General features: G+C 41.1%; 1 protein-coding gene across 1 annotated transcript in view; it reads right to left on the reverse strand.

Moving 5' to 3' along the window:
* nonC (serine/threonine-protein kinase Smg1) overlaps positions 1-27,907 on the reverse strand; it is a 1,312,439-nt gene that overhangs the window by 403,528 nt on the left and 881,004 nt on the right. Inside the window, exon 37 of the mRNA XM_080284159.1 lies at positions 3,723-3,817. Within this exon, the coding sequence (XP_080140285.1) occupies positions 3,723-3,817 (95 nt within the window). The remainder of the gene's footprint in view (positions 1-3,722; positions 3,818-27,907) is intronic.

Here is a 27,907-nt window from a genome sequence, read left to right on the forward strand (position 1 = left end):
ATGATATGGACCCTTGGCTGTGGCAACATGTCATGTGGCACGCATCTGACTTCATTCGTAAACCTAGGCAGCCCTCCCGCATCTAACATAAGGGCTTATTCAGTTTGCATTCAAAGAGCACTGGGGTGTTGTTTGGGCTGCATCCTGCAAACCCACAAGAAAAAGTAGAACCTCTGTATGTGCAGGCTCCACATGCTTGGGGGGGGGGGGGAAGTACCAAGGACACTGCATGCATGGGAAAAGTATTCCGATGCACAGAATACTTTTCACAAATTCTCTCTGATGGCTGAAATTATTATTTTTCAGATTTTTATACTCCATTAACCCAATGAGAAGAGAAATTCTTTTCTAATTTTATTCTTGTTATCTCTATGACAATTTTATTCAGCGCAAGATAGACTTCTTAAACAGAAGAGATCAGACAGAGCATAATAAAGCCTTCAGTATGAGAGACCTTTCATAAGATGAATATAAACTGTCTGGTAGTTAAAGGAATAGACTAAAAATCAATTGAAGTCAAGAGGTTAAACATCTTCATGTCATTTTCTGCTTTACTTTTACACAGTATGCCCTTAGGATGCATATCTGTAGCCTCGCTTGGGTCATACATGGTCCTTAGTACACAAATTGAGGTCTTATGGTACTTTCCCCCCTTTCCCCCCCATTTTTTTTTTTTTCTTTTAACTTCAACATCATTTTCTTAACAGTGTATGTCTGCTTTACCTATATACAGTAGGCTATGCCTTTAGGAAGCATATCTGGATTCCACCTGGGGCCACAGAGGGTCTTGCATAAGCAGCTCGTCGTCAAGTAAGAGGGTTGGTTACCACATCAGATTTTTAAAATGGGTGTGCTGAACCATAAGTTTTTGTGATATTTACCCAAGCATATGAAAGAGCTATTGCAAATGGCTGTCTGGGTATATATTCTTAAGTTGTGTAAACTAAATTCATCCAAAAAATTTCCTCACAAAATGTGGGGTCACTGTACAGCATTTTCATAATAAATATCCATCCAACTATCATCCAATCCAATGTTGCCCCATGAGGAACATAGGAGCCCGGGGCTAGGCAAGTTGGTCCTAACATTTAACCCTTTCACGTCAGGGATGGGCATAAATTTCGACTGTGGTGCTTTGTAAATATGCACTTGAATCAGAGGTGCCAGGCCCTTCCTCACCATGAATATTAGCAGGACCTTTGCCTTTAAACAACGACCTCTTTGCCTTAGGCATTTTGCAAGCCTTCACACTCTCAACTACATTCACAAAAATTATCTGGGAAAAAATGCAATAGATCCAGAGAAATAGGCACTTTCTGTGGGAGATTAAGAGGGATATATCCAATCTGTGAGCAACCTCACACAACACCGAGCGAAGGAAAACAAGAGAGAACACATGCACTAGCTTGGCAGGCATAGCTCTGCCCACTTTTGCCCGTCATCCAACAAAAATGACGACTCCCAAAATATATCCTTAAAGATATCATCAGATGATGTGCAAACTCGTCATATTAATGTCAGAGGTTGACAAATACATGACAGGCCAGCCCGTCATCGTTACGTCTAAAGGTTAAGATTAGAGTGACCAGCCTCACACATCCCCGAGTGGCAATACGTGAGCAATAACCCAAACCATCCCATGGATATAAACCTTCACCGGCTCAATCCGATTGGAATGTCGCAATTACCCACTAAACCACCAGGTGCCATAATCTGCTTATGTGGTTACCACCCAGCATAGTAAATGGTTTCCTGGTGGACAGGAAACCATTCAGCTTGTCATTCAGTGTAGAATCACCCATAGGCAGAGAGAACAGGAATGAATGAAGGAAAGAAAGACAAAATAGGGAGTGTAAAGTCACTTCTAGGCAGAAGGACAAGGAAAGAATGAAGTAAAGACTGACAAAGAATGAAGGAAAGGAGGGAGGAGAGGAAAGGGCAGACACCCAAGAGCAGCGATACACCGAATGAGTGGATGGTAACCTAACCTAACCTAACCATATACTGCAATAAACTGCATGTTTATACTGAAATTTCAGATTATTACAATAAACATGTACAGTCGTCAGCACAAATTCGCTGCAAGCCTGCTCGTGTGATGTGGTTGTTTTGTCTGGCAACAATGTATAGGAACTAGTCGCCACACAGGCTTTTATACGCTTTAAAGACGTGTTTTTAAGAGTTAGTGCTATAAATTGCCCAGAATGCAATAGTCTTTATATTTGATTAGCATAAAAATGAGCAAAAGACGACAGAAGAATGTTGTAGAGTGATAAAACTTCTGCTCTCTCCCTCATACCCACTCCATGTCCCTCCCCACCCTACCTCTCACCCTCCCCCTTGCTCCTTCATTTCCACCCCCCTCTCTCCGCACCCTGTCTACCTTAACCACGGCGCAGATCTACGTAATGAACTGCACTCTTCTCCATTTCTTGTCTCTTCCTGTAACCTTTTAGCTCCTTACATACAGGAGTATTGTGCCATGCCTCAGTCTTTTTCACCCACTCTTTACTCTGAACGTGATGCAGTAGTTCGAAACATGATGGGTTCTGATCCTGCTTCATGAATCAGTGAACAGTATGAGGAGGATGGGAACATTTTCCTTGGAACGAGAGAGAGAGAGAGAGAGGAACTAGGAGGAATGGGCACAAATGTTTGTTTAATTTTGCCTACTGAAATAATAGCCACCAACTGCCAGGCTCACTAAACACACACACACACACACACACACACACACACACACACACACACAGTACAGAATACATCACAAGAACAAGACCTCAAACGTTTCTGTATCTAGCGGATGTTGGTAGTGACAAGGGTAGAGAAAAGAATGACAACTGGAATAAAAAGAGTGGGAATCAGATGGGGAGGGTGAAAATTGGATTAGAACAGGAAGTTATACATTATTGGTAATTAGCCTTGGATACATTTTATTAAAGCATTTCGAGCAATTGAGAACAGGACAGTATTGGTTAGGCAAACAGTCAAGAAAGAATTGTGATGCACCAGTCGGGTTAGTGCCGTGTATAAATGATTGAAAGTAGAGAGAGTGGGGAAAGGAGAAAGTGGAGAGGCATGAGCGTAAGTGGGGTGTAGGAGGGAGAGGGAGGGGTGGGGGGACATCAGGAGGAGAAAGGGGGAGAGAGGGGAAGGGAGTTTAGACACGGTTATGAGGAATGTCTGAGTGTTACGCTCATACGTCGTTTCATAACATTCTGTCAACTCTTGCACTTTTTTTTATACTAATTAAATACGGTATACATAATACTGTACTCTAGCCAGCCTCTAGTACCACTTCTTAAAAACATGTCGTTAAAGGGTATAAAAGTCTACGTGGCAACTAGTCCCCTTACACTGTTCCCAGATAAAAGGACTCATATCACACGAGTAGACTTGCTGCGAATTTATGTTGACGACTGTACATACATACAAGTATTTATCTATCTGAGTATTTACAACTCAAGAGAAACAATACAATGTGAAAATCATTCTTAGAACTAAGTTAGACTCTAAATCCAGATTAAATAAAGTCGAATACTGTCACTGTTCAAAATGCATGTTATTCAGAGGGGTGGTATATTTCCTTAAAAGTTATCTAAACAAGTCAATCAATATCAAGGTATCAAGTACATGTACAACATTCATCAGACTTAACTCAAAATTAGCAGTTCCCTTTCTCACTATCACTACAACAACTTGCTATTAATTACAGTACTCACTTCTTGCCATCAGATCCTTGGAAGCTCAGTTTCTTTGGTTTCGTCTTTGTAGGGAGGATGGATATGTGACCATCTACTGAGGCCACAGTTACCACCTGAAATATGTCACATTATTAGATATATCATAGGTAGTAGATGGTTGGCTACCTCTGGAAGATATACCAAAAAGTAGCTTAACTGCAAAAATGGGCAGTTGGAAGAAATACAGGACGCCATTTCCCTTAGCACTATGAAGGGGAAGTTGCAACACGTGAGAAGTATTAGATACGCTCCATGGCAGTGCCTTTAAACCATTTACAGAATCATTACACCTTGGTTCATCATTGCAAAATTTCAATCACCCCCATTATCTACATATAATGGCAGGTTTCAAAATAAAGCCCCCTCTTTCCTGATAAATGAGGGGTGTAATGCATAATTAGCAAACAGGCTCATTCCTGGTCCTATAAGATAGTCCCAGGGTAATACTCAACCAGGCAGAACAAACCACATCAGAAAAAATAAATCTGGCAAAGCACTAAGATGGGTCAGATCTTAAAGCTAGCCCATTACTGGAACCTGATGCTTTCTTTCCCAATGTCCAACTCTCAATGATGCATTTTGTTTCACTGTAAATAATGTCATCAAGAGAACCCATTTTGGAGAATAGAGTCCATAAGGCAGGAGGACAGAAGGTACTACCAGACTCATCCGTTGCCAGCAATTAGAGGATTATATTCTAAAACACACTAATTTACTGGTATGGGTTAGAGTGTAGTGCTTAACCCCTTAACCGCGCGGCGTCACTTTCGTGACGCTTGGGAGCAAGGGATCATACCGCGGGGCGTCGCTTTTGTGATTCTGTGTTATTTTGAATTCACCCGGGCTTCCAAGTGGGGGCTTGTATCATCTATCAGTACTGACAATGTCCAACACTAGTCAGCACTCCTAATCTCATCTGTACTCCCATCCATTGTTGACAATTTAGCCATTTCTCCCCGTTCTTGACTCCCCTCCCTACCCCCCCTCCATTACCCTATCCTCTCACCTGCCCGGCCGTGCTACGCTAAGTAAATCTTCCCTGGAATTTTTCACTGATTTCATCCATTGAAATAAGCCCTATGTCGTATTCTTATACCAAATAATATATACAAGAAAGAAATCAGGTAAGTGAGAGTGCCATACACCTGGAATTGGCTAATTATCACCTGACAACACCTCAGGTGCACTCGTTCGCTAATTTTCGCTGTTTTTTTCCCCTTGAAATATGCCGTATAATCTATTTTCGTAATAAATATACATGTAAGGAGGGAAGGGAGAAGCCTAAGTGATATTTACATTCACCTGGAACTACCTAATTTATAATGTATTGTCTAGATTTCCTGCCAAACATATCAGTGCTACACAAAGCTGTTTCAAGATTTAACATTGGTAGCTCTGATTATATATCTCCTAAGTAGGCCTCTAATCTATTTTCGTAATAAATATACATGTAAGGAGGGAAGGGAGAAGCCTAAGTGATATTTACATTCAACTGGAACTACCAAATTTATAATGTATTGTCTAGATTTTCTGCCAATCATATCAGTGCTAGACTTAGCTGTTTCAAGAAGTAATATTGGTAACTCTGAATAACCCCTAAACAGGCCTCCAGGCTGGCTGGCCCTGCGTTATCAGTTTACTCTCATCTTCCGCAGTGAGAGGACGTATGTTTCTTCTTGCTGACTTCAAGGCCTTTTTTTCACCCCCATGCAAATGGCTCTGTGAACTTTACCCCCTACTAAACCTCGTGTGGAAAAAGGTAAAGGGCTGACAATTGATAAAAGAGTGACTACGATCTTTCTATTGAGTAAAACAGTGCAAGTGGAATTGTAAATAATGTGTAAATAATGTGTAAACAGCAAGTGAAAGTAATGAATGTAAATATACGTGACCAATGGAAAATAGTTTTATAAGTTATTTCAAGTGACAGTGCACAACACAGTGTAAATAAAATAGAAATGTAAATAACGTAAATAAAATAGAGAACGTAAATAGAAATGTAAATGAGTAGTATTATAAGAATACGAGTATATACCCTAGGAGTAATGAAAGTGAAAGTTTCACTCTAGCATGTCTGAATGCTATGAGTTATGAGAGTGAAGATGAAAGTGACATTCACTCTCAATGCCAGTATACAGGACGAGAAAGTGAATGCTACGTATTTTACTGAAAGAAATTGAATCCCTACAGTGACAATAAACTAATACTACTGAAGGAAACTTATAGATAAAGACTGTAGATATATATAAGTGTTATATAGTAATAGAAATATAAAGTGTGAGGGGTTTTATGAATAATAAATGACAGACTACCAAGAGCGAACTAGTGCCAGTGTGACGATCAGACGCGCTCGTAATTTCCATTCCTTTCACAGTGTTTTTTTTTTTGAGAATGGATCCCAAACTACTTGAAAATTGTAGAATAGTGTTTATAGTGTTTGTATCTGGCTGTGGTAATCATATTACGGGTTGTCGGGAAGTGTAAAGTGGAGACTTCGTTACCCTACTTCAGAGGTCTCCACAAGTCCTACGGTAACCGACGAAGGCTCAACAATCATTCCAGGAGAAAGCTGAAGGTATGTGCCATAAGCATATGTAATTTTATTATTCTAGGACTAATAACTGATTTTTGGCAAATATCTTTTGAGAGTCTGTCGGAGCCCAAATAACCCCGCGGCACACGCAAGTCATTGGTAAACAAGCCCGCGGTGTAGGGATTAATTAACTATGGATATTCACTTTTTTTTTTTTTTTTTTTTTTTTTTAATGCGAGGAAGAAGGAACCAAAGGCCATGAGCCCGCAGTAACAGTTCCCTCCAAGAGAAAAACAAAATACAATATAGAGCCAAATTCAAGATCCGATCATTTTGAGATGCCTGGACACACTGCGTTTGAAAGACTGGAGATCATAGGTAGCAGGAAATACAGACAGAGGGAGACAGTTCCAGAGCTGACCTGTTGCATAAATGAAAGACTGGGAGTAACGGTTAACTCTTGCATTAGAGAGTTGGACAGAAAAAGGATGAGAGTTTGCTGCCAGACGGGTGCTAGCGCCCGTAGTAGAGGTGGAGGAATGCAAGCAGACAGTTCAGAAGAGCAGTGACCATTAAAGTAGCGATAGAAAAGAGATAAAGATGCAACAGTGCGGCGAAGAGACAGAGGTTGAAGGGAGTCAGTAAGAGGAGGAGAGTCAATGAGACGAAAAGCCTTTGACTCCACCCTATTGAGAAGAGCTGTATGTGGGGAGCCTCCCCACACATGAGAGCTGTACTCCACACAGGGGCGGATAAAACCCCTGTATAGAGTCAACAGTTGTGCAGGGGTAAAGAAAGAGCGGAGTCGGCTTAGCACACCCAATCTCTTGGAAGCAGATTTTACAAGAGATGTAATATGATCTTTCCAAGATAAGTCCCGAGTAAATGAAACCCCAAGCATGTTCAAAGATGATGCAGGATTAAGCTGAATGTTATTAAACATTTGTGGGTAAACCTGTGGAAGATTTTGTCGGGTTGATAGGTGTAAGAACTGAGTCTTAGATGCATTAAAGACAACCATATTATTTTTACCCCAATCAGAGATACGAGCCAAATCAGACATTAGGTGTGCCACAGCCTCATCCCTTGCTTGTTTAAGTAACTGTTGAGATAGGCGTTGCGGGAACCGAATGGAAAGGTGAAGGGTGGAGTCGTCAGCGTATGAGTGGATAGGATTAGATGTACAGCTTAGAAGATCATTGATGAATAAAAGGAAGAGAGTTGGTGATAGGACAGAGCCCTGAGGAACACCACTGTTGATAGATCTAGGAGAAGAATGATGGCCGTCTACAACAGCGGCTATAGAACGACCAGAAAGGAAGCTAGCAATGAAGGCACAGATAGAAGGATAGAAACCGTAGGAGGGCAGTTTGGAAATTAAAGATTTATGCCAGACTCGATCGAAAGCCTTTGAGATGTCAAGTGCAATGGCAAAGCTTTCGCCAAAGTCCCGAAAGGAGGATGACCAGGAGTCTGAAAGGTAGGTGAGAAGATCGCCAGTGGAGCGTCCCTGACGGAACCCATACTGACGATGGGAAAGAAGGTTGTGATAGGAAAGATGCCTTAAAATTTTTCTATTAAGAATTGACTCGAAAACTTTTGAAATACAGGACGTTAAAGCAATTGGACGATAGTTGGAGGGTTGGGAGTGGTCACCCTTCTTTGGGACTGGCTGAATGAGAGCAAACTTCCAGCAAGAAGGAAAGGTACAAGTTGACAGACAAAGGCGAAAGAGTTTGCCTAGGCAGGGTGTAAGCACAGAAGCACAGTTCTTGAGAACAACAGGAGGGACCCCATCAGGCCCATATGCCTTGTTAGTACTGAGGCCAGTGATGGCAGAAAATGCATCAACTGAAGAAATTTTAATGTCAGCCATGAGGAAGTCAGAGGAGGGAAGTGATGGAGGAACAGCACCGGAATCGTCTAAGGTAGAATTGGAGGAGAAAGTCTGTGCGAAGAGATCTGCTTTATCAGTAGAAGAAATAGCTACAGAACCATCAGAGTAGAAAAGAGGAGGGAAGGATGATGAGGTAAAGTTGTTAGAAAGATTTTTGGCAAGATGCCAGAAGGAGCGGGAAGAATTCGAGTCGGAGAGTTGAGAGCATTTAGTATGGATGAAATTATTTTTAGTAGAGCGAAGAACAGACTTAGCACGATTCCGGGCAGAAACGTAAAGATGATGTGATTCAGGGGTGGGTTGGCTCCGGTACCTTTTGTAGGCCCTCTCCTTGTTGCGGACAGCATTAGAACAAGCGTGATTAAACCAAGGCTTTCTTGCATTAGTCAAAGGATATGAGAAAGGAATGTATGCTTCCATGCCCGAGAGAATAACCTCCGTAATGCGCAAGGCACACTCAGATGGCTCACGGCCATGGAAGCAATAATCATTCCAGGGAAAATCAAAGAAGTACTGCCTGAGGGCCTCCCAGTCCGCGGCTCCAAAATGCCACAGACGACGTTTCACTGGAGGGTCCACAGGCCGTACCGGAGTGACAGGACAGGTTAAGGTAATAAGGTTGTGATCGGAGGAGCCCAACGGAGAGAAAAGATTAACAGAGTAAGCAGAAGGATTAGTTGTGAGGAAGAGGTCAAGTATGTTGGAGCTCTCTCCAAGGTGGTCAGGGATACGGGTAGGGTGCTGTACAAGCTGCTCTAGGTCATTAAGGATAGAAAAGATGTAGGCTTGTTCACACAGCTGGTGCAAGTCAGAGAACAGGTGATCTCAAAAGGCCCCAGAGAGGGACACCCCTACACTTGGCAGGAGAAAAGAAGCCTGGGAAGTCACATGCTGCAAACATGGATATGGGGCCAACTGCCAAAAAGGCAAATGACAACTATAATAGTTGGGTCGAAGACAAGACGCTTCAACAGATAAGCAAACAAACAAGCTGTTAAAATAAGCAAGCAATACAATCCTGGGGCCTACCAAGTGATGGTCTGACTGAGCATTATAATATATATATATATATATATATATATATATATATATATATATATATATACTGTATATATATATATATATATATATACATATACAGTACAGTAGCTATTTTTGCGCCTAACTGGTACATCAGAAAGTGTAATAAATAAGATACTTAAAGTGACCTGGAAATTAAGCAAAGAGGCAGGGATGGAAAATATTATAATAAGAAAAGATTTGAATGAAGAAGAAAGAGAAGTTTTAAAATCATTGAAGGAAGAAATAAAGGAAAAAAATGATAAAAGGACAGAGGAAGAATGTAATACTTTTTTTTGGAGAGTAATGGATATGAAAGTAAGGAAGTGGTATTTAAGGAATTAGAAGTGAAGGAAACTAAGGGGGATGGCTGTGAACTATCAGAAGTTGAGGAAGTGGTACGGACAGAGAGTAGGAGAGAAGAGGGTATTAAAAACGTCAAAAATAATTTGAAGGTGATATATACTAATGCTGATGGTTTCATATCGACAAGGATTGAAATTAACGATTTCTTGAGAGAACATGAACGTGATGTCGTGTGCTTTGTAGAGACCAAATTAAGAGAAGATATTGATGTTCATTTGGGAGATGGTAAATACAAACTGTGGAGAAAAGACAGAAATGAAAAAACGGGAGGAGGAGTGATGACAGCAGTGAAGAGCAACATAAATGTAGATACTGTGGAAATGGGAGAAGGCAGGGCTGAAGCGATATACAGTAAACCATCATTATACGATGGGGTTCCGTTCCTGAAAACCCCATCGTACAGAAATCCATCGTATAGCAATCCCATTATAACATGGAGTCAATGGGGATACGTTCCCAAACGTGCCTAAACTCTCACATACACACACCTTAGCACTCACATACATGAAATATCCTTATCTTTAAACATTTAAAGTAACACATTAATAGTGAATAAAGAGAAAAAAGCATGAAAACTACAGTATACAGTAGATCTTACCTTTACTGAAGCAAGCAACTGTTGTTTATGTGGTTCCTAGACAATTCGCCATGAAGTCGACAATTCGCCGTCATAATAAGGACGTTCCCCGTCAGGACAATTCCCCGTCATTCTATAAATATACTTATTACTGATTAACTGATACTTTAATAACTAATTCTCAGGGGGATCTATCAAAGTCTATTTTCATTCAATACCATTGGCTTTGGATATCATTTGTAAGTTGCACTTATAGACAATATTTAACTTGTTTCTACCTTGCTGTAGTTGACTTTGAATTATGTTCTAGCATCACCCACAGCTGTTTTCATTAATTTCCACTGGTACTACAACATCCTGGGTATATTTTAAAACGACTTTGAAGAGGTACAAGTACAGTACTAAAAAACTTGTGTACCTGTACTTCCTAAATAAACTGATATGAAAATAAACGACGGGGAATCATCCTGAGAACAAAAAGTCCCGACGGTGAATTATCTTGTTATTGTTGTGATGGCGAATTGACTTGATGGCGAAATATCTCGAAACATTTATATAGACGTAACATGAAGATTATATGTATAATTCCAAAGTATGTCGATCGTTCACTTAAGGTAATTAGGCATTTATATAAATGCCAATGTCTCGAATGTAGCCTTATGCCAAGATGAAGGATCGATCATAAATCAGCTGATTCACGTTTCAATATATTATTATTTTTCATTTAATGCCCATGATTTGATGCCATATTTTACATTTACTATATAAACAATAAACCACCATCACTTTTATAACTTCAATCAATCAATCAATCATTTCCTGTGGCACCCCACGGGATGCATAGGGCCTCAATGAACTCTCTCCACCAATATTTGTCTCCTGCCATCTCCTTCAGGTCCCACCAACACTCCTCTCCTGCTTCTTTTTTCATTGTCCTCAACCAGGTTTCCCTCGGCCTACCTCTACCTCTTTTTCCTCTAGCAATCCACTCTGGCACATCCTGTATTAAACAACCTTCTTTTCTGTATATGTGCCCCAGCCACTTCCAGCGAGACAGTCTCACATATTCATTAACTGGTTCCACTCTCGTAATATCCCTTACTCTTTCATTTGTAACTCTGTCTTGCCACTTTACCCCAAGAATCCTTCTCAGTATTTTATTCTCAAATCCTAATACTTTCTGATCTGTTGCAATTGTACTGTACCATGGCTCATGCCCGTAAATTAAAATTGGTCTAACCATGGCCTTGTAAATTTTCACTTTAGTATGTACCGAAAGCATATTATTATTCCAAACAGATTTCAACATTCCAACAGCTCGCCAAGCCTGTCTAATCCTCTCCTCAATTTCATTGTTTAATGATCCATTAGATGATACAATCGTTCCCAGATATTTAAAGTTTTCTACATTCTTCACCACATTATTCCCAATTACACAATCGATTTGGTTCTCCATGTTCATATTAATAATTTCAGTCTTTCAACAATTTATTACCAATCCCACTTTTTCTCCTTCCTCCACCAGACAATCGAGCACCCTCTGCATCTCGTAAATACTTCCGCAAATCAGTACAATATCATCAGCATAGTCCAAATCCATCAGCTTCTTATTTTCTTTCCAGTTAATTCCTGCACCTGTTCTCCTTACAACCTTTTTCATAACATAATCCATAACCAAAACAAACAACAATGGCGAAAGAACTCCTCCTTGAATCACTTCTGACCTAACTTGAAATGGATCACTCAAAGAACCACCCACCATTACCTTACAAAAAGTACCTTCATGCAGGCTTCTAATAACATTTACAAACTTTTCTGGTATACCATAGAATCTCATAATTTTCAACATAGCTCCACGTGAAACACTATCAAACGCCTTTTCAAAATACACAAAACACATGTTAAGTGGCATTTTCATCTCATTAGCTTGTTGCATTAGATGCCTTACAATGAAAATCTGATCATTACAACCTCGACCCTTTCTAAATCCCGCTTGTTCTTCTCTTAAAATTTTATCAATTACTGGCTCTATTCTGTTCAACAAGATTTTGGAAAAGACTTTTGCAACTACAGGTGTCAAAGTTATCCCCCTCCAATTGCCACACACACTTAAATCTCTCTTTTTTTGGTATTTTTATAATCACTCCATTTTTCCACTCTTCTGGAATTCCACCATTATCCCAAGCCACTTTAAAAAGTTTCAAAAGCGCATTCATCAACTCGTCATTTTCCACCTTAAGCATTTCAGGGAATATTCCATCCTCACCTGGAGCCTTAAAATTCTTTAACTCCTTTATAGATTTTGCTACCCCTTCCAAAGTTATATCCCCTGTTTCTATCTATCTATCTATTGCCAGACGCCTCAATCCCGTTTGGGGTGGCCACAAACAATTCGCCTCCAAGTCGCCCTGTCCCCCGCCATTTCACTGCCCTGCTCCCAACTCACACCCCCCTCTCTCATATACCTCTCCACCCCATCCCTCCATCTCATCCTCGGCCTCCCCCTCCCTCTTCCACCCTCCACCTCACTCACATACACTCTCTTCGTCAGTCTTTCACCCTCCATCCTCTCCACATGGCCAAACCACCTCAGTGTGTTCCTCATAACGCTTTCTATCACATCCACATCCACACCACAACGCTCCTTTATATCCTCATTCGTCAGCCTGTCTCTCCACATGACTCCACAGGCTCCTCTTAAATAACTCATTTCCACTGCTCTCACTCTTGACTTGTGTCCTTCCAACAATGTCCAAGTTTCACTTCCGTACGTTAGAGTTGGTATCACAATACTGTCATGTAGTAACTTTTTCACATCCATGCTCACTTCCCTGTTTCATATCACTGCTTTCAAGGAACCAGCAACCTTTCTTCCCTGCTGTACCCTTTCAAGCACTTCACCCTCCAAACCTCCATCCTTACTCATCACACTACCCAAATACTTAAACGTACTCACATTTTCCAATTCCTCACCATCCAACCTCGCTGTACATTCACTAACTTCACCTCTCTCAAAGACCATCACTTTACTCTTCCCTACATTTACCTTTAGGTTCCGTTTCTTACACACTCTCTCAAAATCATCCACCAAGCCTTGCAGCTCCCCTTCGTCTTCACTCAACAACACAGTATCATCTGCAAACAACAGTACAGGGAGTTTCCAAACACTATCCTCTCTCACCAGGGCCACTCCAACATCCACTACCCTACCTTGTACCTCTTTTATTACCCCATCCATGTACAGATTGAACAAACATGGAGACATGACACATCCCTGTTTCAAACCAACTTTCAAAGAGAAAAATTCACTTAGTTCACCATCTACACGCACTGCAGCCTTCGCACCATCGTACATACTCTTCACAACATTCAACAACTTCCCATCTACTCCATATATTCTTAACACTTTTCACAATCCTTGTCTATCCACCCTGTCATATGCTTTCTCCAAATCCATGAAAGCCGCATACAACTTTTTTCCCTTCTCTAGAAACTTTTCCACTAAAGATCTAAAAATGAATATCTGATCTACGCAACCTCTTCCCTTCCTAAAGCCTCCCTGTTCTTCTCCAACTAATTTCTCTGTTCTTTCTCTAACTCTGTCTATAAGTATCCTACCATACACTTTTCCTATTATACTAAGAAGACAAATGCCCGTATGATTACCACACACTTCTTTTCCCCTTTTCCTTTGTACAAGGGAATAATTATACCTGACTTCCAATCCTCCGGGACTCTACCTTCCTCCCAGGCCAATCTGCACATCTTCCACATCCATTCTACTACTATCTCTCCCCCATGCTTCAGCATTTCACCACACACTCCATCAATTCCTGGGGCTTTCCCCGATTTAACTTTCTTCATTGCTTCCACAACTTCTATCCTACTGATTTCTTCCTGTCTTCTCACCTCCCTCCTTCTCCCAGCCATTCCCCAGCCACTTATACTCGCATTACTTCCATCCTCTACATTCAACAATTCCTTAAAGTGTTCTCTCCATCTGCTCACTTTTTCTCCCTTCTCCACTAGTAATCTACCATTTTTATCTTTCACTCCCCTGCTAACTTCACTTCCACCCTGTCTTACTCTTTTCACTTCTCTCCAGAACATTTTCTTACAGTCCCTCCATTTTACACTAAAATTCTTTATAAATTCCTCATACACTCTCTTCTTACTCTCTCTTACTAATCTTTTCACCTCTCTCTTCCTTTCCACATATAACTCTCCATTCCGCCTCTCAACTTCTTCCACACCCCTATTTCTCATCCTTTCATTGTATGCTTTCTTCTTTTGTGCCACAGCCTGTTTCACCTCTTCAGTCCACCACGCTGTTCCCTGCACCCCCCTCCGTCTTCTCTTCCTTCCACACACCACATCACATGCTGCACATATTTCTTCTGTAAATATCTTACACATACCTTCCACGTCTCCCATCTGCTCCAATTCATATTTGCCCAATTGTTCCTCCACTTCTCTCTTATACTCTGCCTTTTTCTCATCCTCTTGTAACCTTTCCACTCTCCTTGCAACTACTCCTTCCTCTCGTCTTTCCCTTCTTCTATTCCTCCATCTTACTTGCATCCTAATTCTTGCCACCACCAAGTAGTGGTCAGAAAGTCCACTCCTCCAACCTCTATACACTCTTGCATCCTTTACAGATCTTCGCATCCTTTCATCCACACACACATAATCAATCATTGCCTTCCTTTCATTCAGTTCACCACCCACCCTTCTCATCACTCGCCATGTATACCTGTGGATCATTTTATACCTGAAGAGAGTATTGGCTATCACCAACCCCCTCCCAGCACAAATGTCCACTAACACACTCCCATTCTCATCTATCTCAGCAGGCACACCCCACTCACCAACTATTCCATCCACCTTCACATTACCAACTTTACCATTCATATCACCAATCAAAAACACTCTCTCATTCCTTCCAAACTTTTCCATGCACACTTCCACATTTGTCCAGAACTCTTCTCTCACTCTTCTAGCATGATCTTGCGTTGGCGCATACACACACACAATCGCCCACATTTGTATTCCAACTTTCAACTTTACCCACACAATCCTTGACCCAACTGATCCATACTGTCTTATGCTCTTCTTCCATCTTTTACTCACAACTATACCCACTCCTTCCTTTGCCCTCTCATTCTAATCTACTCCTGCACATATACCCCATCCATACTCCCATTCTCTCACACTTTCTCCTCTTCATTTTGTTTCAGTTATTCCACATACATCCACTTTCGCATCCTCAAGCACCTGGACAATCTCTCTCTCTTTCACCTCATCACTCGCTCCTCTTACATTCCATGTACTCATTACCAAGTCCTTTGTCCGGTCCTGGGTCGTCATCGTTTGGTCAATCCTTGTCCGAGGCTTCTTGTTTGTTTTTTTTAGTTAGTTGTTTTCCGGGAAGGGGCACTAACCCTCCGCCAACCCTTTTAGTCGCCTTTTACGACAAGCAGGGATACTGGGGGAGTATTCTTGAAAACCCCCCTACCCCCAGGGGGTTTCTATCTATAACTTACATAATTAAAAAACTAGTGTACACTCAACCCTCGGCTATCATGGGTTCCGCTATGGCGTATCTCGCTATCATGCCTATATAAAAAACTACCCAAATACCTTTATCATGAACTAAATGCCCGCTATCACGCACCGGATGTGCTTGAAATTTTCAAGAAGGCCGGGCTCCAGTGCTCCGCCCAGCCAACAAAAGCTTCACTCCATGATAGGTCGTGTGACGTCAGCGCCAGCCAAGCGCTGATTGGCTGCCCGACCGAGTCTCCTGCCCGCCAAACCATTCAAGTGCGCACCCTCAGACCATGAACAGTGACAGCGAGAACAATAACCTTTTTAATGATATGAACATGGCCAACGTACCCCCTCCCTGTCCCACTACCATCACCCAACATAATGCTACGGCACCTGGCAGGGAAATAAAAGAAAAGGAAGAACCTAAGTTATGCAGATAAACTGGAAATGTGAAACTTATAGACAATGGAGAGACCAACCGAAGTGTGGGGAAGAAATATAACATCAGTGAATCAACTGTGAGGGGTATTTATAATAATCATGATCACATCATAAAAAATGATCATTTTTGGACTATTGTATGTTAATATGTGGAACAAAATGGGTATCTTAGGGGTAGAGATTGAGGTCATGGCACCAATTAGAATTATTTCCATAAGTTCTTCAATTCGGCTATCACGGTTTCGGCTATAGCGCAGCCATAGCAGGACCGATAAGGAGTGATAGCCGAGGGTTGAGTGTACTTGCAAATAAACTGATACGTAAATAAATGATGGGGAATCGTCCTGAAGGCGAATTGTCCCGACTTGGCCTCACAGTCACAGGGACTCACAGCCCTCACTCATCAATGTCAGAACTGCCTGGCTGGGCAGGGCTGGCTGGCTGGGCAGGGCTGGCTGGCTGGGCAGGGCTAGCTAATGAGGTTGGACTGGTGGACAAGTATTTACCTATTTGTATTTACCTATTTGTAGTATACAGGAATTGAGCAATGCTCGTGTTGTCCTGTCTCCATATCCACATTTATCAAGTCTACCTTTACACACATGAATGTTTTTCTCATGCACCACCTCTTTGTCTAAGTCGTTCCAAATATTTAAGAATATACCTAATTGTGATATACACGGAATGTACTATGCTCGTGGGTTTCCGTCGCTGTTTCTCAATAAGTCGAATTTAACTTTAAACTCGTTTAAGTTTTTAGACTGGACGATCTCTTTGTCCAGGCTATTCCATAAGTCTATACTTCTGTAAGGAAAGCTATAGTTCTTGATATCCTTCAAGCAGCTTGACTTTTTCAATTTCATTCCATGTCCTCTTGTTGCGCTCTTATCCCATACAAACAGATCTTCTTTGTCAATTTTATCTACTCCCACCATGGTCCTGAACACTGCAATCATGTCTCCCCTCTTTCTCCTTTCCTCTAACGAAGGCAAATCCAGTTTTTCCAGCCTCTCTCTGTATGACAGGTCTGTCAGACTGGGGACCATCTTGGTTGCTGTTCTTTGTATTCTCTCAATCTTGTTTATATCTTTCTTTTTGTGTGGGGACCACACTACCGCTGCATATTCTAACCTGGGGCGGATCATGGCCACTATCAATTTTTTCATCATTTCCTCACCCATATAATGAAATGCTACTCTTATGCTAGTCAAGAGCTTATAAGTCTCTCCAACTATCTTGTTAATGTGCTTTTCTGGTGACAAACTATCTTGGACCAGCACTCCCAAATCTTTCTCTTCTCTCCTTTTTGTGATTAATTCATTACCCAAAAAATAATTCAGTGATGGTCTCCTGGTACTTTTACCCATTTCCAATATTTTACATTTCTTTACATTAAATTTCATTTCCCACGTCCGGCTCCAATTGTGTATCCTATCCAAATCCTCCTGCAGTATTTTACAATCCTCCTCAACCTCTATCTTCCTCAAGATCTTTACATCATCAGCAAACAGACTCGCATAGCTGTTCACTCCATCTACCATATCATTTACGTAAATCAGGAACATTACTGCCGCCAACACTGAGCCTTGAGGGACTCCACTTGTTACTTCCCTCCATCCAGACATCTTTTCCTTTATTACTGTCCTCATTTGTCTGTCTCTCAAAAAGTCTCTCATCCATTCCAGAAGTTTCCCCTTTAGTCCTCCTATATATTCTAGTTTCCACATTAGTCTCTTATGAGGTACCTTGTCAAAGGCCTTCTCTAAGTCTAAGTACACACAATCCACCCAACCATCTCTCTCCTGTACCACATCAATCGCTCTTGAGTAAAAGCTCAACAAGTTTGAAACACATGACCTTCCACTTCTGAATCCAAACTGACATTCAGCCAAAATATTCATCTCTTCCAGATATTTTATCCATCTGTCTTTCAGGATTCTCTCACACAATTTTGCGACCATGCTGGTTAGAGACACTGCTCTATAATTCAGGGGTTGTTCCCTGTTTCCTCCCTTGTAAATTGGTACCACATTTGCCCTCTTCCATTCTTGTGGCACTTTCCCCTCTTCCAGTGAGCATACAATTAAGCTGTGAATTTTATCCGCCAGTTGTTCTCTGCATTCCTTCAGTACCCAATTAGAAATTCCATCAGGTCCTGGGGCTTTCCTTACATATTGAGTTTCCAGTAATTTATACACTTCCTGCACCTCCACTTTTATATCTTTCATCACCGGAACATTTCTAATCACTCCCTCCCCTTCCACAAGCTCCTTTTCTTTAGTGAAAACTGACTGGAAACGTTTGTTCATTATTTCTGCTTGCATTGCCGCATCCTTAAAGACCTCTCCATCTACTTTCAGCTTGGTGATTCCTTCCTTTTGTTTCAGTTTGCCATTAACAAATCTATAAAACAGTTTGGGTTCATCCTTGCATTTGTCAATTATACCTTCTTCAAAATTCCTTTCTTCTTCCCTACGTATTCTTGTGTATTCATTTCTTGTTCTTTTATATTCTTCCTTTATTCTGTCGTTACCTCTTTTTCTCCAATTGTTCCACGCCTTATCTCTCTCTTTTTTGGCTATCATACACCTTCTATTAAACCACTCCTTTTTTCTGTTTTCTTTCCCTCTTACTCTTGGTACAAATTTTTCCACTCCCAAATTATAGAGGTCTAGAAAGATATCCCACTTCCTCTGTATCTCTCTTGTTTCTCTGAATTTTCTCCAATCCGCATTTTCAAAAAAGTTTCTCAATCCTGTAAAATTTGCTTTGCCAAAGTTGTATCTTCCCTGTCTATGAAGCTCGTCTCTTGGCTCGACGTTTCCTATTAACATCTGGAACTCAGTGACCACGTGATCACTTTTTCCCAAAGGACAGAGATATTCCAATGATTCTATTACATCTGGTTCTTTGGTGAACAGTAAATCTAACCTTGCTGGTGTGTCCTCACCTCGAAACCGTGTCTCTTCTTTGACCCATTGCGTCATCACATTATTCATTATTATATTTAATAACATAGTACCCCACGAATCCTCGCCGCCTCCCGAGTACCATTCCTCCCAGTTCACCTCTTTACAATTAAAGTCACCCACCAAAATTATATTATTGCTTTTCTCAATTATTTTTTGCAAGTAGCTAGCCATATCTGACAACATCTCATGGTATTCGTCATCCTTCCATGCTCTCGTCTTTGGGGGAACATACACTACCGCCATATCTCTCTTGACATTCTCTCCAGTTTCTAATTTCATATATATCACTTCAGCCCTGCCTTCTCCCATTTCCACAGTATCTACATTTATGTTGTTCTTCACTGCTATCATCACTCCTCCTCCCTTTTTTTCTTTTCTGTCTTTTCTCCAGAGTTTGTATTTACCATCTCCCAAATGAACATCAATATCTTCTCTTAATTTGGTCTCTACAAAGCACATGACATCAGGTTCATGTTCTCTCAAGAAATCATTAATTTCGATCCTTGTCGATATGAAACCATCAACATTAGTATATATCACTTTCAAATTATTTTTGACATTATTAATACCCTCTTCTCTCCTACTCTCTGTCCGTACCACTTCCTCAACTTCTGATCTTTCACAACCATCCCCCCTAGTTTCCTTCACTTCTATTTCCTTAAATACCATTTCCTTACTTTCATATCCTATACTCTCCAAAAAAAAGTATTACGTTCTTCCTCTGTCCTCTTATCATTTTTTTCCTTTACTTCTTCCTTTAATGATTTTAAAACTTCTCTTTCTTCTTCATTCAGATCTTTTCTTATTATAATATTTTCCATCCCCGCCTCTTTGCTTAATTTCCAGGTCACTTTAAGTATCTCATTTATTACACTTTCTGATGTAAACTTGACTCTCAATGGTCTTGTTTCCCCTTTCTTGTAAGGCCCTATCCTCCTTACTTCCTCAATTTCTTTTACCCACTTGTCTCCTTCGGGGTCAATCTTGCCTAATATTCCTCTCACCATGTTCGTGTCTCTCTCGAGTCTTGCGAACCTAACCTTTTCTTCCTCTTCCCTGTTTCCAAATACTACCACACATCTGTTCCTTTCTACAGTTTCTCTCACTATTTTCTCTTTTTTCATCAGTATTTTCACGACATTTTCTTCCATTTCTTTCTTGTTCATTTCCCTTTCTTCCTGGATGATCTCTCTTAAGCTGACCACTTCTTTCTGTTCTTCTTCTACGTGTGCCCACTTTGCCTTGTGTTCTTCTAGTACATTACTTACCTTCTCCGTTTTATCAGTGCTCTCTTCAAGTTTCCTCCTCAGTTCAACATTTTCCCTCTTCAAATTCTTAATCTCTTCACTGGCTGTTTCATTGGACTGGATTAGACTCTGTATGGTGGTTTCCGTATTTCCTGACACATCCTTTATCACTAGATTCTCTACTTTTTTTTCGAGTTCACTAATCCTCATAATTAATGTTTTCACCAGGTCCATGACATTAGTATTAGCATCAAATCCTTGAAATTCCATTCCCTCTTTGTTTACATTTTCGGCCATCTTTAATGTACCGGTAAAGTACCTAAACAGCTGTTACCGAATAAGCCACAAACATTCATGTATACTATTGCCAACAAATCTTTACATTTTTGGTAGTCTACCAACTTTCATTATTTTAAATTTAAAGAAAGACCCTAGGAGACAGGACAGACAAAATTCCTGAAACTACTCAAGGTTAGGAGCGATGCCTGGGACGTCCTCTCTCTCCGGCTGTTCGTGTGTGTGTGGTCTAATGCTGACAGTGTGAGGACGTTTTTGTTGCATTTGCACATTCGCTGTTCACTGAGCCGCGGATGATCCATCGTTGTTGCAAATCGTTCCCATTGTACAGTGGGCATAGGGGACTAAAATTTTGACATTCTATAAGCGAAATATCGTACAAAGAGGCATCGTATAATGAGGATTTACTGTATATGAAATTAGAAACTGGAGAGAATGTTAGGAGAGATATGATGGTTGTTTATGTTCCCCCAAAGACGAGAGCATGGAAGGATGACGAATACCATGAGATGTTGTTAGATATGGCTAGCTATTTACAAAAAATAATTGAGAAAAGCAATAATATAATTTTGGTGGGTGACTTTAACTGTAAAGAGGTGAACTGGGAGGAATGGTACTCGGGAGGCGGCGAGGATTCGTGGGGCACTATGTTATTAAATATAATAATGAATAATGTGATGACGCAATGGGTCAAAGAAGAGACACGGTTTCGAGGTGAGGACACACCAGCAAGGTTAGATTTACTGTTCACCAAAGAACCTGATGTAACAGAATCATTGAAATATCTCTGTCCCTTAGGAAAAAGTGATCATGTGGTATTTGAGTTCCAGATGTTAATAGGGAACGTCGAGCCAAGAGATGAGCTTCATAAACAGGGAAGATACAACTTTGGGAAAGCAAATTTTACAGGATTGAGAAACTTTTTTGAAAATCCAAATTGGAGAAAATTCAGAGAAACATGAGAGATACAGAGGAAGTGGGATATCTTTCTAGACCTCTATAATATGGAAGTGGAAAAATTTGTACGAAGAGTAAGAAGGAAAGAAAACAGGAAAAAGGAGTGGTTTAATAGAAGGTGTATGATAGCAAAAAAAGAGAGAGATAAGGCGTGGAATAATTGGGGAAAGAGAGGTAACAACAGAACAAAGGAAGAATATAAAAGAACAAGAAATGAATACACAAGAATACGTAAAGAAGAAGAAAGGAATTTTGAAAAAGGTATAATAGACAAATGCAAGGATCAAACCCAAACTGTTTTGTAGATTTGTTAATGGCAAACTGAAACAAAAGGAAGGAATCACCAAACTGAAAGTAGAAGGAGAGGTCTACAAGGATGCGGCAATGCAAGCAGAAATAATGAACAAACGTTTCCAGTCAGTTTTCACTAAAGAAAAGGAGCTTGTGGAAGGGGAGGGAGTGATTAGAAATGTTCCGGTGATAAAAGATATAAAAGTGGAGGTACAGGAAGTGCATAAATTACTGGGAACTCAAGATGTAAGAAAAGCCCCAGAACCTGATGGAATTTCTAACTGAGTACGGAAGGAATGCAAAGAACAACTGGCGGATAAAATTCACAGTTTAATCGTATGCTCACTGGAAGAGGGGAAAGTGCCACAAGAATGGAAGAGGGCAAATGTGGTACCAATTTACAAGGGAGGAAACAGGGAAGAACCCTGAAATATAGACCAGTGTCTCTAACCAGCATGGTCGCAAAATTGTGTGAGAGAATCCTGAAAGACAGATGGATAAAATATCTGGAAGAGATGAATATTTTGGCTGAATGTCAGTTTGGATTCAGAAGTGGAATGTCATGTGTTTCTAACTTGTTAAGCTTTTACTCAAGAGCGATTGACGTGGTACAGGAGAGAGATGGTTGGGTGGATTGTGTGTACTTAGACTTAGAGAAGGCCTTTGACAAGGTACCTCATAAGAGACTAATGTGGAAACTAGAATATATAGGAGGACTGATAGGAAAACTTCTGGAATGGATGAGAGACTTTCTGAGAGACAGACAAATGAGGACAGTAATAAACGATAGGATGTCTGAATGGAGGGAAGTAACAAGTGGAGTCTCTCAAGGCTCGGTGTTGGCACCAGTAATGTTCCTGATTTACGTAAATGATATGGTAGATGAAGTGAATAGTTATGCAAGTCTGTTTGCTGATGATGTAAAGATCTTGAGGAAGGCAGAGGTTGAGGAGGATTGTAAAATACTGCCGGAGGATTTGGATAGGATACACGATTGGAGCCGGACATGGGAAATGATATTTAATGTAAAGAAATGTAAAATCTTGGAAATGGGTAAAAGTACCAGGAGGCCATCACTGAGTTATTTGTTGGGTAATGAATTAATCACAAAAAGGAGAGAAGAGAAAGATTTGGGAGTGCTGGTCCAAGATAGTTTGTCACCACAAAAGCACATTAACAAGATAGTTGGAGAGACTTATAAACTCTTGACTAACATAAGAGTAGCATTTCATTATATGGACGAGGAGATGATGAAAAAATTGATAGTGGCCATGATCCGCCCCAGGTTAGAATATGCAGCGGTAGTGTGGTCCCCACACAAAAAGAAAGATATAAACAAGATTGAGAGAATACAAAGAACAGCAACCAAGATGGTCCCCAGTCTGGAAGACCTGTCATACAGAGAGAGGCTGGAAAAGCTGGATTTGCCTTCCTTAGAGGAAAGGAGAAAGAGAGGGGACATGATTGCAGTGTTCAGGACCATGGTGGGAGTAGATAAAATTGACAAAGAAGATCTGTTTGTATGGGATAAGAGCGCAACAAGAGGACACGGAATGAAATTGAAAAAGTCAAGCTGCTTGAAGGATATCAAGAAATATAGCTTTCCTTACAGAAGTATAGACTTATGGAATAGCCTGGACAGAGAGATCGTCCAGTCTAAAAACTTGAATGAGTTTAAAGCTAAATTTGACTTATTGAGAAACAGCGACGGAAACCCATGAGCATAGTACATTCCGTGTATACCACAATTAGGTATATTAGGTAAATACTTAAATATTTGGAACGACTTAGACAAAGAGGTGGTGCATGAGAAAAACATTCATGTGTGTAAAGGTAGACTTGATAAATGTGGATATGGAGACAGGACAACACGAGCATTGCTCAATTCCTATATACTACAAAGAGGTAAATACACCTGCGGCGCGAAACTCAAACTCGCGAAATTCGTGCGTATACTTTACATGTTATATGTAGAAAGAAAGAGAGAGGTGAAAAGATTAGTAAGAGAGAGTAAGAAGAGAGTGGATGAGGAATTTGGAAGAAATTTGAGTGTAAGGTGGAGGGACTGTAAGAAAATGTTCTGGAGAGAGGTGAAAAGAGTAACACAGGGTGGAAGTGAAGTTAGCAGAGGAGTGAAAGATAAAAATGGTAGATTACTAGTGGAGAAGGGAGAAAAAGTGAGGAGATAGAGAGAACACTTTAAGGAATTGTTGAACGTAGAGGATGGAAGTAATGCGAGTATAAGTGGCTGGGGAATGGCTGGGAGAAGGAGGGAGGTGAGAAGACAGGAAGAAATCAGTAGGATAGAAGTTGTGGAAGCAATGAAGAAAGTTAAATCAGGGAAAGACCCAGGAATTGATGGAGTATGTGGTGAAATGCTGAAGCATGGGGGAGAGATAGTAGTAGAATGGATGTGGAAGATATGCAGATTGGCCTGGGAGGAAGGTAGAGTCCCGGAGAATTGGAAGTCAGGTATAATTATTCCCTTGTACAAAGGAAAAGGGGAAAAAGAAGTGTGTGGTAATCATAGGGGCATTTGTCTTCTTAGTATAATAGGAAAAGTGTATGGTAGGATACTTATTGACAGAGTTAGAGAAAGAACAGAGAAATTAGTTGGAGAAGAACAGGGAGGCTTTAGGAAGGGAAGAGGTTGTGTAGATCAGATATTCATTCTCAGATCTTTAGTGGAAAAGTTTCTAGAGAAGGGAAAGAAGTTGTATGCGGCTTTCATGGATTTGGAGAAAGCATATGACAGGGTGGATAGACAAGGATTGTGGAAAGTGTTAAGAATATATGGAGTAGATGGAAAGTTGTTGAATGCTGTGAAGAGTATGTACGATGGTGCGAAGGCTGCAGTGCGTGTGGATGGTGAACTAAGTGAAATTTTCTCTTTGAAAGTTGGGTTGAAACAGGGATGTGTCATGTCTCCATGGTTGTTCAATCTGTACATGGATGGGGTAATAAAAGAGGTACAATGTAGGGTAGTGGATGTTGGAGTGGCCCTGGTGAGAGAGGATAGTGTTTGGAAACTCCCTGTACTGTTGTTTGCAGATGATACTGTGTTGTTGAGTGAAGACGAAGGGGAGCTGCAAGGCTTGGTGGATGAGTTTGAGAGTGTGTGTATGAAACGGAATCTAAAGGTGAATGTAGGGAAGAGTAAAGTGATGGTCTTTGAGAGAGGTGAAGTTAGTGAATGTACAGCGAGGTTGGATGGTGAGGAATTGGAAAATGTGAGTACGTTTAAGTACTTGGGTAGTGTGATGAGTAAGGATGGAGGTTTGTAGAGTGAAGTGCTTGAAAGGGTACAGCAGGAAAAAAAATTGCTGGTTCCTTGAAAGCAGTGATAAGAAACAGGGAAGTGAGCATGTAAGTGAAAAAGTTACTACATGACAGTATTGTGATAATAACTCTAACGTACGGAAGTGAAGCTTGGACGTTGTTGGAAGGACACAAGTGAAGAGTGACAGCAGTGGAAATGAGTTATTTAAGAGGAGCGTGTGGAGTCACATGGAGAGAAAGGCTGACGAATGAGGATATAAAGGAGCGTTGTGGTGTTGATGTGGATGTGATAGGAATCGTTATGAGGAACACACTGAGGTGGTTTGGCCATGTGGAGAGGATGGAGGGTGAAAGACTGATGAAGAGAGTGTATGTGAGTGAGGTGGAGGGGGGGAGAGGGAGGGGAAGGCCTAGGATGAGATGGAGGGATGGGGTGGAGAGGTATATGAGAGAGGGGGGTGTGAGTTGGGAGCAGGGGAGTGAAATAGTGGGGGACAGGGCGACATGGAGGCGATTTGTTTGTGGCTACCCCAAACGGGATTGTGGCGTCTGGCAATAGATAGATAGATAGATAGACTTGTCATGTAATAAGTGTAATCACTCTAATATCCGAACGCCCAATATCCGAACATCCCCACTAACCAGACATAATCATCCTGGGATCCAATATTCCCAAAATGGGCCAAAAACTGCAAAAACGAAAAAAATCTGACTTTTTTCCCACCCGTAATTTGAAATTGCTGCCTGGCGCCGAACAGCTGTTACACCATTGTCCCTTCACCCCTTCCTTCCTCCCCCCTCCCCTGTCAGGGTTGTCATTTGGTATTTTTCATTACCAAGTGTGGGCCAATTTGGTAATGAAAAATTCGTTTGGTAATGAATCAGAATAATGCATTACCAAATGGATTTTTCACATGTATGAGGATACACAGGATGGAGATGGTGGATTGTTTGCTCTCTCTGATTAATCTGCTACCCTACATAGCGTGAAAATAATCAACATGGTGTTAATTATAAGGACAGTGATTACATGTATTTCTACTTGTATATATAATTAGTGAAGAATAAATGCTAGCTTTATGAATTTGGTAATGAAAAGTTAAATTTGGTAATGAAAGTTGAGGAGATTGGTAATGTGGCCGTTGCAATCTGGCAACTCTGTTACCCCACCATCATCAACAGTCACAGCTTAACTCCGATCGAGAGCAGATGCTCATAGCAGTTCAAGCCACAGGTGCTTGTTTTTTGTGAATAAACAGTGAATAAACTGCAATACCTCGTCACCTGAACACACAGGAATTTACAGTGTTGTGCAGTGTTAAGAAATTGGAACTTAGAGTGCAGAGGATTAACTGTGGACTGCAAACTGGCGGTTCAAACCAGTCCAGGAACCAGGGACTTGTATGTACCCAGAATGTTTAATATTGTATAAACTCACCTCTAAAAAATCATTTTATGGTTCTTTTGCATTTATTTCAGTCTTTTATGTCCCTTATTGGTGTGATTTGGGTCTTAAATAGGTGCAATGCATGTCCAGAGGGAGTTGTATAGGTGTTTTTCTGAGTTAGGGTCCATAAGTACAAGTTCATAAGCTGGGGCCCAATATCCGGACAGGACCACTACCCGGACCTGCCTATGGCTCTATTACGTCGGATAATGGAGGGATTACTGTATATATATATATATATTCTATTCTATAGCCCGACGCCCTAATCCCGCAAAGGGTGGCCGTAGACGAAACGCCTCCAAGTCGCTCTGTCACCCACCATTTGAGTACCCTCCCACCAACTCACCCCCCCCTCCCTCATATACCTCTCAACTCAATCCCTCCACCTCATCCTCGGTCTACCTCTCCCTCTCCCTCCCTCCACCTCACCTACATACACCCTCTTAGTCAGTCTTTCATTCTCCATTCTCTTCACATGTCCGAACCACCTCAGTGTATTTCTCCTAATCTTCTCAACCACATCCACATCCACCCCACAGCGTTCTTTCACTTCTTCATTCGTCAACCTGTCCCTCCACGTCACTCCACATGCTCCTCTCAATTAACTCATTTCCACTGCTCTCACTCTTGACTTGTTCCCCTCTTGCAAGGTCCATGTCTCGCTTCCATACGTCAGGGTAGGGATCACAATACTATCATGCAGTGACTTCTTAACTTCCATACTCACCTCCCTATTTCTCATCACTGCTTTCAGTGTACCAACAACCTTCCTTCTCTGCTGTACCCTTTCACGCACTTCATCCTCCAACGTTCCATCCTTACTCATCACACTACCCAAGTACTTGAATGCACTCACATGCTCCATATCCTCACCATCCAACCTCACTGCACACTCTGTGACTTCATTCCTCTCAAACACCATAACTTTACTTTTGTTTACATTAACTTTCAGATTCCTCCTCCTACACACTGTCCCAAATTCATTCACCAAACCTTGCAACTCCCATTCATCTTCACTCAACAGTACTGTATCATCAGCAAACAGTAACACCGGAAGCTTCCAAATCTCACCCTCATTCATTAGAGCCACCCCCACATCCACTGCCCTACCCTGCACCTCCTTTACAACCCCATCCATGTATATATTAAACAGCCATGGAGACATCACACAACCCTGTTTCAGTCCCACATTGAGATCAAAGAACTCACTCAGCTCACCATCCACTCGCACCGCAACTCTAGCTCCCTCGT

Source organism: Coenobita brevimanus, chromosome 100 (assembly GCF_032717465.1).
Source record: "Coenobita brevimanus isolate Jiangsu-jjx chromosome 100, ASM3271746v2, whole genome shotgun sequence".
NCBI classification, from domain to species: domain Eukaryota; kingdom Metazoa; phylum Arthropoda; class Malacostraca; order Decapoda; family Coenobitidae; genus Coenobita; species Coenobita brevimanus.